Below are 13,012 nucleotides of genomic sequence, written 5' to 3' on the forward strand. Positions count from 1 at the left end.
AGAGACAGAGCATTAGCAGGGGGAGGGGCAGATGGAGAGGGAGAAGCAGGCTCCCCAGTGAGCAGGGAGAGCCCGATGTGGGGCTCAATCCCAGGCGCCCAGGATCATGACCTGAGCAGAAAGCAGACACTTAACCGATTAAGCCACCCAGGCGCCCCTCACCATTTCCAATACTCTTAAAAATAGGTTAACAGCACAAGTTCTTCTGGTTGCTGTTACAGACTGTCTAATACAGAATCAAGACAAAGCAGGTCTACTGATTACTAGTCTGGAGTCTATCCTACTCATTCAGAAGTAGGATCAAAGTGAAATGAAGCTGGGGACAAAGACAGCCATTACCACTGTGTCTGCCCCTAGCCAATACAGGAGCCACAGAGTTGTAAGGGCACCATAAGGCTGGAGTGAAGGAAAAATAAGAAAGATGCAACCCCTTCCAGAAAACATATATACTTTTCAGAGACAACATCATTTAGATTCCTATGACTACTAAAATTAGTAGTCAGGTTCTTCACGTAAGACCTAGTTTACCCCCATGTTCTTTGGGGCTTTACTTCTTTTGGGACCTCTCTCTCTTCTTTCATCAGTTGAGTGGGGGAAGGGGAGGAGGGAACAGCAGTATGTGGGTTTTAAGAGTACCTGCACTGTGGAATCAGTATGATATTCTTTTGTCAGAGATTGCCAGGTACAGACCAACATTCACCACTGAGCAAATAGTTTCCCTCTAGGTAAAATGTGATTTCTAAACCTTCTTTAGAGCAGTAAGGATTAAAACAAAAAATCTACTGTAATATTCTGTGTACTTCTCTACCCGTTCTAATATGCATAACATAAAAGAAACAGTGTCAAGCAGCTCCTTGGTGGATCAGTCAGTTGAGTCTCCAACTATTGGTCTCAACTCAGATCTTGATCTCAGGGTTGTGAATTCAAGCCCTGCACTGGGCTCCACAATGGGCGTGGAGCCTACTTAAAAACAATAAAAAATAATAAAAACATAAAAATGAAAAAAAAAACAAAAACCCAATGTCAAACTTGACAATGGATCAAATTCCTAAACTCTTAATATGAGCACTGGCATCCTGAATCCTAAAGCCTGTCCCTGGCTTGCTGGAAGAGAGCAGGATCTCTTGTAAGAGAATAGAAGCTGAAGGTCTTATGCTGATTGACAGTGAACCTCGTGCTTAAAGGTGGTAGTGAAAGCCTGAGAGTCCAAAAAAGTGCATCAGAGGGCTGGGGAAGTGAGGGGATAGGCCTTCACGCCCAGAGCATCTACTTCAGTACAGCAGCTCTGCCTCTCTCTGTCTATATACCGGGGTTTCATGTAAGACAGCGTTTTAGGAAAGGTTCTACAGCTTCTTAAATAACGCTGAAAAACCTCTTGAGTTATACTATCAACCTTATTTTAAGATGAGTTGAAGCTCATAAAAGTGAAGTAATTTAAGATTACAGAGTTAAGCAGGTTATTTTTAATTTATTATGACTTAAAGTTGGATTGGTGTGGTTGTTTCAATAATATACTAATAAAGCACTGATAAATTTAAAACTTCTCAGCTTCAATATCTGAGAACTCAAATGAGCCAAACCAAATTAGACAAATATTTTTAAGTTGGCAATAATATGCAGGAAGGTAAATAACTATCAAGTAAAACTCAATTTTAAAGTATTTAACATCTTTTTAAACTCAGTTTTTATTTTATCTCTGAACTAAAATGATGTAATTGCTGAGTCTTCTAGTCAGCCTACACTCACAATTCTGGAGGACATGAATATGAGAAATAACCATTTCTTCCTTCTATTTTTAGGTTACTAACTTAATGAACTATGCTTAGTATATCTCTTACCTTTAAAATCAAGTTTACAGGGCCCTGGGCTAGAAAAATTAAATTCTAACAGCATTTCAAATTCAAAATATATTATCAGAGTTTCCCACTGACTATCATATTTTGGGTACATGACTTAGTCCCCCCCAAAAAAAAAAAAAAAAAAAAAACCAACAAAGGAAAACAATACCCAGAGAGATTAAGAAAAATGTTATCTTTCCTTGTTTGTCCTTGGTACAAATTCTAAAACAAACATAATTCATGTCTAGTGCTTACCTGAGCCATCAGTGGGAACTGAACTTGCATTGATTCCAGAAAGACCAAACAGAGGACATTCTCGATCTGTGTTGACATGACCCCATTTGTGACATTTAATGCACCTCACGTTTCGAACCTGAGAAATAGTGAACGTTATTTTAGTTAGTAAGATAGTAAGAATCTAACAAATGTTCAAATCCCTACTTCTTGGTAGTGTTTAAGTTAAATTACTGTCATTTTTAAAAGATTTCCAGTGAAAGACTCCATCAATATATTTGGTAATTTAACATAAATACTAAAATCTTTTAAAATTCTGCCTAAAAGCTAAGCTGAATCCTATTGTGTTTTGACTGTTACTTGGTGGCAATAAAACAATGTCATTCAGAAAGAAATGGTAAAATACCAAAAAAGAATTATGTCATGGCTTAATCTTAAACTCTCTCTCTCTTTTTTTTTTAAAGCATATTATTTATTTGACACAGAGAGAGAGAAAGCACAAACATTTTATCAGTCTACTACATTTAATGTTTTCTCCCCTAGTCCTTTTACTATCTGGTACAAATCAACACCACAGAGCCCTTTTCAGCTTACATACCTTTTGGACAATACTATAAAGAAGTATTTATTATATAAAAATTATTCTTACAAAGTAAAATATGGCTCACTTGCCTGAATACCAAAGGGCTGATCTCTGATGTTCATGTCATCTTTGGCATATCTATTAAGTAGAGAATATGTACATAGTATTAAGAACAATTTAATAAATGGCAGTTGTTCTGAAAATAGTTTTATAGTTCTAAATACATTATAAAAGGTGTAATTTCAATAAACACACAGACTATGAAATCTATTTAGCATTTCCAAACACCACTTACTTATTAATTGTCCAGTTTGATGATTAGTGATTTAAAAAACGGAAAACTATACAAAATTAAAGTTTATGATCAAGTAAATTAGTTGTATAAAACAAATAATGTAAAATACCTTTAACATTAGTTGCCTATGCTAGTGAAGGAAAAGACAATATAAGATGGGATATTAGATAAAATTAGTGATATGTATTTCATTTTAAAAGAAAACTGGCTCTTACTTTTCCCGGGGGGCTCCTTTCTGCCATTCAAATTTGTATTCAGTCTCTCCTTCTGTTTCTTCTTTCTAAAAACAGAAGTCTTTCAATTTTTCCATAAAATTACAACCTATTGCCAAGTAAATCCAAACACAGAAAATAGTACTTTACCTCTTTGTTTTCTTGATTGCATATCAAAGATATGGGAGAAAAAAAAGGGAGCTCAAGTTAAAAACTTCAACACTAAACTCAGCTATCATATACTACATTATGATGTCATGGTATTTAATTATAACTTGTAAGAAATTATTGGTTTGACTTTTTTCTTCTTTCACAAGATAAAATTCAAATCTCTAAAGGATAAATACAATATTGGGGCATCTGGGTGGCTCAGTGGGTTAAAGCCTCTGTCTTCGGCTCAGGTCATGAGCTAAGGGTCCTGGGATCCAGCCCCGAATCAGGCTCTCTGCTCCTTCCTATTCTCTCTCTGCCTACTTGTGATCTCTGTCTGTCAAATAAATAAATAAAATCTTTTTAAAAAAAAAAAAAGGATAAATACAATATTGAACAAGATAGTATGTAATAAGCATGCTAATTCCTAGGTTTTTTTGTTTTTTTGGTTTTTTTTTACTTATTTGACAGAGACACAGCAAGAGAGGGAACACAAGCAGGAGGAGGGGAAAGAGAGAAGCAGGCTTCCCACTGAGCAAGGAGCCTATTGTGGAGCTTGATCCCAGGACCTGGGGATCATGACCTGAGCCAAAGATAGACAATGACTGAGCCATCCAGGTGTCCCTAATTCCTAGTTTTTAAACTTTTTTATTTTTCATTGACAGGATATTATGCTATCTATATGTATATTAAGCAGGACTAAAGATGTATACACAAATTTATAAAATAAGTGCACTTCTGCTGATGCTGACAATTATTCCTCCTCCAAGTTCAAGTCATTAAAAAAAGTCAAGTCACAAAATATTACTAGATTAGACAATTATTTCTAATATTTATTCTATTATACTGATTTCAGTATTTTACTTTTATTTTTATTTCTTTAAAGATTTTATTTATTTGACAGAAGAGAGATCACAAGTAGGCAGAGAGGCAGGCAGAAGGAGAGGGGAAGCAGGCTCCCCACTGAGCAGAGAGCCCAACATGGGGCTCAATCCCAGGACCCTGAGATCATGATCTGAGCCAAAGGCAGAGGCTTAACCCACTGAGTCACCCAGGCGCCCCTGATTTCAGTATTTTAAAATTGTATTTACAGAATAATAGCAATTTTAAAAGATGAAGAGCAACCTTTAGGTATGTATGTATATTTGAAGATTATTTATATACAAATTTATTTATTTAGAGAGAATGGAAGCAGGGAGAGGGAGAGAGAATCCCAAGCAGACTCTGTGCTAAGCACAGAGCCCCACATGGGGCTTAATCTCATGACCCTGAGATCATGACCTGAGCCCAAATCAAGAGTTGGACACTTAACCAACTGAGCCACCCAGGAGCCCTGAAAGATGACGAACAATTTTTTTAAAAAGTCTGTCATAACAGTTCTCAATCTTTAGTTGTAAACACATCAAAGACTAAGAAAAAGGAAATGAGGCAAGTACCTTTTTTAGCTCCTGGTGGGGCCTCATACATGAAATTAAGGCCATTCTTTACACGCTCATCTCCCATAAGCAACCTAAGTGAAACAAGAAAGTTAACAATTTTACATAGGAGGAAAAAGTTACAGAATAAACATTCCTTGTCTCTCAAAACCTAAGGAAATTAACAGAAAATATTTTTGTCAGAGATAAAGTTCCAAAACTTTACTTCACTGATTAGATTACATCTGAAGTACATGAATGGAAATTCAAACAGTGCTGCCTCTTTAGTAACTGGTTTTAATTTCTGAGACTTTCTCATTACCTGAGAGATCTTTGCCCTTCCAACAGAAAAGGGGAAAAATGCCACGGTCCCTCTCACATGCTTTTCTTAAACTTTGATATGCTATGGAAATAATGACAGCTTTGAAATCCTATATGCCAGCACAAATTTGGAGTTAAGTTAAATAGTGCCAACATTTTTTCTTAATTGTGAGGGATCAGTTTTGGAAAAATGAATCTCTCTGGAATTTCTTTAGAAAGTCAAATCCAATTAATGCTTGTAATAAGAGTCAAAGTCAATAGGAGAATCAAATTCTTTGATGAGGCCAAAGAGGAGAGAATAGTTTAAGATATTCTACAACAGGTTAATTAGTATGATGGAATCAATGTCTGCTGCACCTCAAAAATCATTTTCTTTAGAGTTCTAACACTGAAGTTCCCAGTTTAGGTTCTGTTTAGAGAGATATGCCATAATTTAAAAAAAAAAAAAAAAAAAGCTCTGCAATAAATCGAATGGCTGAGTTAAAGTTTTAATTCATAAGATCCAAGTAAGTACTGATTATAAAGATGAAAGCTAAAAAGTGAATAGAATCTCCTCTTATATTTGAGAAAGGCAATCACAAAGGGTCTATTACATAATTATCATTCTTCTCTTATTTCCATTGGAATTTATAAAGAACTGTTAAAAAAAAAAAGAGAGAGCAAAAAAAAAAAAAGAGAAAAATGGATGACAGGATCTATATCCATACAATGGAATATTATTTTGCAATAAAAAGGAATGAACTACTGATACATGCTACAAAAAAGATGAATTTCAAAAACATTATACCAAGTGAAAGAAGCCAGTCACAAAAGACCATTTATATGTATGATCCCATTTATATGCCAAGTTCAGAATATGCAAATCTACAGAGACAGAAAGTAAAGTAGTGGCTGCTTAGAGGTGACAGGTAGAAGGACAGGGTGTGGGAAAGGGAAGTAACAGCTAACGGGTACAACATGTTCTGATATTAGATTATGGTGATGGCTCCAAAACTCTGTAAATATATACACTTAGAGCCAAAATACACTTTTAACAGATTATATATTAAATTAACACCATTTTAGAAGTTAAAATCAAGCACATGAAAAGCTCAATATCACTAGTTACTAGAGAAATATAAATTAAAACAATGAGCTACCACCTCACACTAAATTAGGATGGCTATTATGAAAAAAAAAAAAAGGAAAATAATAAATGTTGGCAAGAACATAGAGAAAAGGGAACCCTTGTGCATGACTGGTAAGAATGTAAAATGGTGCAGCTACTATGGAAGAGTTTGGTGGTTCTTTAAAAGCTAAACACAGAATTACTATATGATCCAGCAAATCTATTCCTAAGCATATACCTAAAAGAACCGAAAACAGGGACTTGAACAGATAGATATTTGCATGCCAATGTTGACAGAAGCATTACTCACAAAGGCAGAAACATAAACAAAATATGGCATATACATACAATGGAATATTATTTAGCCACAAAAAGAAAAAAGTTCTGACACATGCTATAATATAGATGAATCTTGAACACACTGTGCTAAGTGAAGTCAGACGCAAAGACAAATATTTTTATTCTGCTTATAAGAGGCACCTATAACAGGCAAATCCATAGAGACAGAAAGTAAAACAGTGGTAACCAGGGGTTGGATATAGGAGCTAAGCTGGCAGAGCAGTCGAAGGCCAAAACTGAAACAATCTGAGCACCAAAATAAGTCACAATAGTATTGGTTTATAACCCATTAACTAAATATCCCTGAGTCCATACTGATAGAAATAAATAATTAAATAAATAACTACACGACGGAAAGGGAAAATTCTTCTTTCCACAGGAATTCAAATTTTAAAATGTAGAGGGAATGAGAGGAATAGATTCGAACACCACAGTAGTAACTAATGCAGGCAATATCTACCAGTGAATGCTAAATTAGTGAACAGAAGTTCAAGGAAAAACAGGGTGTTTGTATAGCTTCAAATATTAAATTACAAAGAGAATAAAGTAACTCTTTTTTTAAGATAAAGAATAAACAGGGAGTGCCTGACTACTTTAGTTGGTAGAATGCGTGACTCTTGATCTCGGGGGCTTGAGTTAAAAGTCTCATGTTAGGCATGCAGCCTACTTAATTAAAATAAACAAACAAACAAACAATACAACTGAGATGAACCATGTATCACATTTTTTATAGGCCCCTATAACAAAGAGGCCCACTGCTATTTATTGTCTTGCATGAAAGTAGGTACTCAATAATTAAGCTAACCAGATTACATAGAATTAGTGAGGAAAGTACTTCATTGAAACTGAAAATTTCTGTAATTAAAAGTACTTAATTGAAACTGAAATATTTCTGTAATTTCTCTCCTGATATATTTTGTTTATTTTAAAGACTTTATTTATTTGACAGAGGGAGACACAGTGAGAGAGGGAACACAAGCAGGGGGAGTGGGAGAGGAAGAACAGGCTTCCCATGGAGCAGGAAACCTGATGTGGGGCTCGATCCCAGGACCCTGAGATCAAGACCTCAGACGAAGGCAGAGGCTTAACCCACTGAGCCACCCAGGCGCCCCCTGATATGCTATATTTTAAAGAGAATATTCGGTAACAGTTTAGTAGTACTTATGTTCCATATTTTGATGAAGAACAGAAATGAGCTGAAGAAAGTATGGTCTATATAAAACTAAAGCAGCACTATTCACTTGCTTGATTAACCAAGAGCAACCAGCATGAGTTAGACTTGGTAATATAAACATAAAATGAGGGGCGCCTGGCTGGCTCAGTCGTTAAGTATCTGCCTTTGGCTTAAGTCAAGAATCCCTGGGATCGAGCTCTACAGCAGGCTCCCTGCTTGGCAGGAGGAAGCCTGTTTCTCCCTCTCCAACTCCCCCTGCTTATGTTCTCTCTCTTGCTCACTCTGTCAAATAAATAAATAAAATCTTAAAAAAAACCAACAACCATAAAATGACAACACATAAAGGGCAGATACTATGCTGGAATAAACCAATAAAGGACTCTAGCTATGATCCTGCCTTTAGCAGATCAATGACATGTAGGTCAAGTAGACATACTTCATTTTACTTCTTGAAGGTGCTCTGTGCATCCCTTCATTTCAGTGTATGCTAAAGAAATATCTCTGTAAGCAGTCTCAGTAGTTTGAGTATAGACTTTCATTGTTCTTCCAAGCTTTACCTAAGTTGGGATTTGCTTATAAACTGTATATGGAGTCACATTAACGTATTTTTTTTTAAATTTTTTTTTTTTTAAAGATTTTATTTGTCAGAGAGAGAGGGAGAGAGAGAGAGCACAGGCAGACAGAACGGCAGGCAGAGGCAGAGGGAGAAGCAGGCTCCCTGCAGAGCAAGGAACCCGATGCGGGACTCGATCCCAGGACGCTGGGATCATGACCTGAGCCGAAGGCAGCTGCTTAACCAACTGAGCCACCCAGGCGTCCCTAACGTATTTTTTTTTTAAGATTTTGTTTACTTATTTGACAGAGAGAGATCACAAGTAGGCGGAGAGGCAGGCAGAGAGAGAGGGGGAAGCAGGCTCCCCACTGAGCAGAGAGCCCAATGTGGAGCTCGATCCCAGGATCCCGAGACCACGACCCGAGCCGAAGGCAGAGACCCAACCCACTGAGCCACCTAGGGGCCCTTAACGTATGTTTTATGTGAATTATGGATATGGTTGGAAAAAGTGGCAGTGTACAGATATAAGAGTAAAGAGGGTACAGAGGAAATAGAATCCTATCACTGGGGCATTCAATTCAATAAAGCTAATTTAATATATGATTTAATAAGTGATTCTCGTGCAATTGATTATTCTAAAAACACTAGCATAGAAGCAAAATAAGTCAATCAGAGAATGACAATTATCATATGACCTCACTGATAGTGGAATTTAAGAAACAAAACAGATGATCATTGGGAAGAGAGGGAAAAATAAAACAAGACAAAATCAGAGAGTGAGACAAACCATAAGAAACTCTTAATCATTGGAAACAAACTGAGGGTTGCTGGAGGGAAGGCAAGCAACTGCATAAGACATGATGTAATAACTGGATATTATATAAGACTGATAAATCACTGAATTCTATCTCTGAAACTAATAATACATTATATGTAAATTAACTGAATTTTAAAAAAAGCCAACCACACACACACAAATAAGAACACTAGCATAGTGGAATTACTCACCTATTATCATATGATTCTTGTTCTTTAAGATACTGTTGCATTAATTCTTCTTGTTTCTTCTTATCATATGATATTTTCTGTTCTGCCATCCATACCTAAATTAATGAAGTAAAAAATTTAAGTTAAATAGAAACTTTGCTTTTTTTCATAATAAAATATAAAATGCTATCATATATAGCTTACAACATAACCCATTTTGGCCATAATTACATCACCACAAAATAACAGCTAAAAAGTCTGATTTGTGCCTTGATACAGGTCCTTAAATCTAGTCATTCAAAACAGCTAAACTTTCAGGCAAAAATATCAAACTTAAGAACCACTTTGAGCACCTGTTATACAACAGCTTCTTGAGTCTTATCTCAGAAAAGATAAGTCTGAGTTTATCTCAGAAAAGAGAATGACCATTTCTCTATATGGAACATGTCTAGTCTAGGGCACAACCAGTAGGAATAACTAATGCCCACAAATGCCAATGGGTAACACATACACTCCAAAAGAGGAGAAATGGAGGATAAGGAAAAGAAAAAAAAAAAGAAATTGAAAGGCAGTTGTAGAAAAAAGAGAAGAGACAAGAGAGGAAACAGAGATAACACAGAGATGCATCAAATGTCTTGGAGTTGCTCAAAGGCACCAAACCACAGCATGAATGTGTCCCTATGTGAAATCCTCAAAATCATAAAAGTGGTGGAGGTAAAAAGCCCACAAAACTTAGGGGAAGATACTTAATCAGGTTAATTCTTGGGTAAAAAAGTATCAATGCCTTCCCACTGCTTTTAGAGTGAAGTGAAGGACACAGTATCTCACAACCATTCAATGTAAACAGCAAGTCAAAATTTTTTCTCAAATATGCTGAGTTTTAAGAACGTAAATTGGAGGACAAATACTTACACTGATAAAATTATAATTATTAACTGTGGGGGCAGATAGGTGTGGCGAGGAGGGTGTAGGACAAGACTGCCATTGCTCAATTTTAGAAGCAAAACAGGGGTAGTTACCAGTATTTGAGTAGTGATGAAATAGGAAGGTTCTAAGGGGACACTGTTTGAGATGTGGACAAGAAGGAATTCATATGGAAATAAAAGCAAAAACAGAAATGAAAAAGAATTCTTCAGGGACAGCATATACCAGAAATTTCTTTTGGTGTAAGTTTCCTGAAAGTTTCTTCCACTGACTTCATACTTACCAACTTAATGTTAGAGTACAAAAAAACCCTACACTTGGGATAAGCAGTAAAAAGCACATCTGGAATTTTCACCATAGCTCAAAGTGAAAACAGCTGCAACAAAGACATGCAGGGTGTCACTGCCTAGTAGAGTAACACATTAATAATAACGTTCAAATGAATAACATACTATTTCTAACAGAATAACTACCATTTATTTAAAGCTCTAGGCTTTACAAAGTTATTTTACTAATCTCAATACATATCAAGTACCATGGACTGGAATAAAAAAAAAACACACTTTTGCCTTCAAAATGCTCTGAATATGGTAACAAAAAATCATATAGCTTTTCTGTATGTTCAAGCTATTTCATAATAAGAAGAATGAATTGTGTAAATAATAATAAAGTTTGATATCAGGATAAGAGAAATATGCATAAGATAAATAGAACATGATAGTGATTAGAGGACAGGAGGAAGTCTGGTATAATGTAATACTTTATGGCAAGTCTTGGTTTTTAGAAGTTAAATTTTTTAAAAGATTTATTTATTTATTTTAGAGAGAAAGAGAGTACTCTCACAAGAGTGGGGGATGAGAGACTCTGAAGCAGACTCCCCACTGGGCACGGAGCCTGACAAGAAGTTTCATCTCACCGCCCTGAAATCATGACCTGAGCTGAAACCAAGAGTCAGACACTCAACCAACTAAGCCACCCAGGCACCCCTAGAGGTTAATTTTTAAAAAAATTATTTATTTGACAGAGAGAGATTACAAGTAGGTAGAGAGGCAGGCAGAGACAGAAGGGGAAGCAGGCTCCCTGCTGAGCACAGAGCCTACAGGGGGCTCAATCCCAGAACCCTGAGACCATGACCAGAGCCAAAGGCAGTGGCCCAACCCACTGAGCCACCCAAGCACCCCTAGAGGTTAGTTTTTAAATTAAGTAACTACGTTTGCAGGTAGCCAAGGTTACCGTTTCTTTTCTTTCTTTCTTTTTTTTTTAAAGATTTTATTTGACAGAGACACAGCAAGAGAGGGAACACAAGTAGGGGGAGTGGGAGAGGGAGAAGCAGGCTGTCTGCTGAACAGGGAACCCAATGCGGGGCTCGATCCTATGTCATGACCTGAGCCGAAGGTAGATGCTTATGACTTAGCAATCCAGGTGCCCCAAGGTTATCATTTTTTACATACCTTTCCAAAGATGTTCTAATGCATATATAAATAAAATTATCCGAGATCAGTAAATAAAAGCTTTCCTGGTGTTGGGGGGAGGAGGCACTGAATATCATTCTACTATAGAGTTATCCCATCATTTATTTAACTAGTCTCCTGCTGTACTGATGGGCATTAAGAAATTTCCAATCTTTTGCTTAAACTCTGCTTCAACAAATAACCCCATATATAAGTAACTTCATACATGTTAAGCACGGTTTTGAAGAGGATCAAAATTCTGCCAAGGAAAAAACAAGGTAAGATATTATCAGTAGAGGGAACAACTCAGACAAAATCCCAAACATGTAAAATAGGAATTAAGTAGTTTGGTATTGCTGGAGTATAAAATCTGAGGAAGGATAGCCATAGGTAATGAAGAAGGAAAAATAAATTCAAGTCAGATAACTAAGTCTTAATCCTGTAGTATTTTAACAAGGAGCCAAAAGAGATAAGATTTGTGCTTTAAAAAGACCACTCAGGGGTGCCTGGGTGGCTCAGTCGTTAAGTGTTTGCCTGCAGTTCAGGTCATGATCCCAGGGTCCTGGGACTGAGCCCCACATCACGCTCCCTGCTCAACAGGAAACCTGCTTCTCCCTCTCCCACTCCCCCTGCTTGTCAAATAAATAAATAAATAAATGAAGTCTTAAAAAATAAAAAAGACCACTCTATGGAAACAACCCAAATATTCATCAACTGATGAATGGATAAATAAAAGGTGCTATATCCATACAATGGAATTATCCAGCAATAAAAAGGAATACAATACCAATACGTTCTACAACATGGATGAGCTTTTAAAACATTATACTAAGAAAAAGAAATGATTCATAAAAGGCCACATATTGCATGATTCCATTTACAGGAAACGTCTAGAATAGGCAAACCTACAGAAACAGAAAGCAAGTTCATGGTTACCTAGGGAGGGGGAGCACGGGAGGTTAAGGACAAATGGAGAGAGACTACTAACAGATAACGGGTTTTTTGGGGAGGTGATGAAAATGTTCTAAAATTGTGGTGGGGACTGCACAAGTCTGAGAATATACTGAAAACCACTGAATAGTACACTTTAAGTGAATGATTATATGGTACGTGAATTATATCTCAATAAAACTGTCAAATTAAAAAAATACTATTCTGAGAATGGGGTCAAGACTGGAACAACAACAAAAAATCCGTTAGGAAATTTAACAGTCTAGGCGGAAGATGATGAGGGTCTAAGCTATGAAATAGGCAGTAGTGACAATGAGGAGAGATGAATTCAACAGATATTTGGAAGGTAAGACAAACAATTTATTAGCTATCTAGATATGGAATCTTGAATTTCTGGCTTTGGTGTCAGGATGAAGGATTGTGTTCCTACCTCTACTTCTTACTAATATGAAATAGGAAGTATAAAAAGAAGAGCAG

The 13,012-nt window shown here is 36.4% G+C and overlaps 1 protein-coding gene across 1 annotated transcript in view; it reads right to left on the minus strand.

Moving 5' to 3' along the window:
• The window catches only part of CIR1 (corepressor interacting with RBPJ, CIR1), a 39,731-nt gene that overhangs the window by 24,895 nt on the left and 1,824 nt on the right, over window positions 1–13,012 (minus strand). Inside the window, exons 2-7 of the mRNA XM_032880484.1 lie at window positions 9,231–9,325; window positions 4,749–4,822; window positions 3,313–3,323; window positions 3,166–3,230; window positions 2,745–2,793; window positions 2,094–2,211 (exon numbers count right to left, since the gene is read on the minus strand). Coding sequence (XP_032736375.1) covers window positions 2,094–2,211; window positions 2,745–2,793; window positions 3,166–3,230; window positions 3,313–3,323; window positions 4,749–4,822; window positions 9,231–9,325 — 412 coding nt within the window. The remainder of the gene's footprint in view (window positions 1–2,093; window positions 2,212–2,744; window positions 2,794–3,165; window positions 3,231–3,312; window positions 3,324–4,748; window positions 4,823–9,230; window positions 9,326–13,012) is intronic.

This window comes from Lontra canadensis, unplaced genomic scaffold (genome assembly GCF_010015895.1).
Source record: "Lontra canadensis isolate GAN:19392208 unplaced genomic scaffold, GSC_riverotter_1.0 scaffold69, whole genome shotgun sequence".
NCBI classification, from domain to species: domain Eukaryota; kingdom Metazoa; phylum Chordata; class Mammalia; order Carnivora; family Mustelidae; genus Lontra; species Lontra canadensis.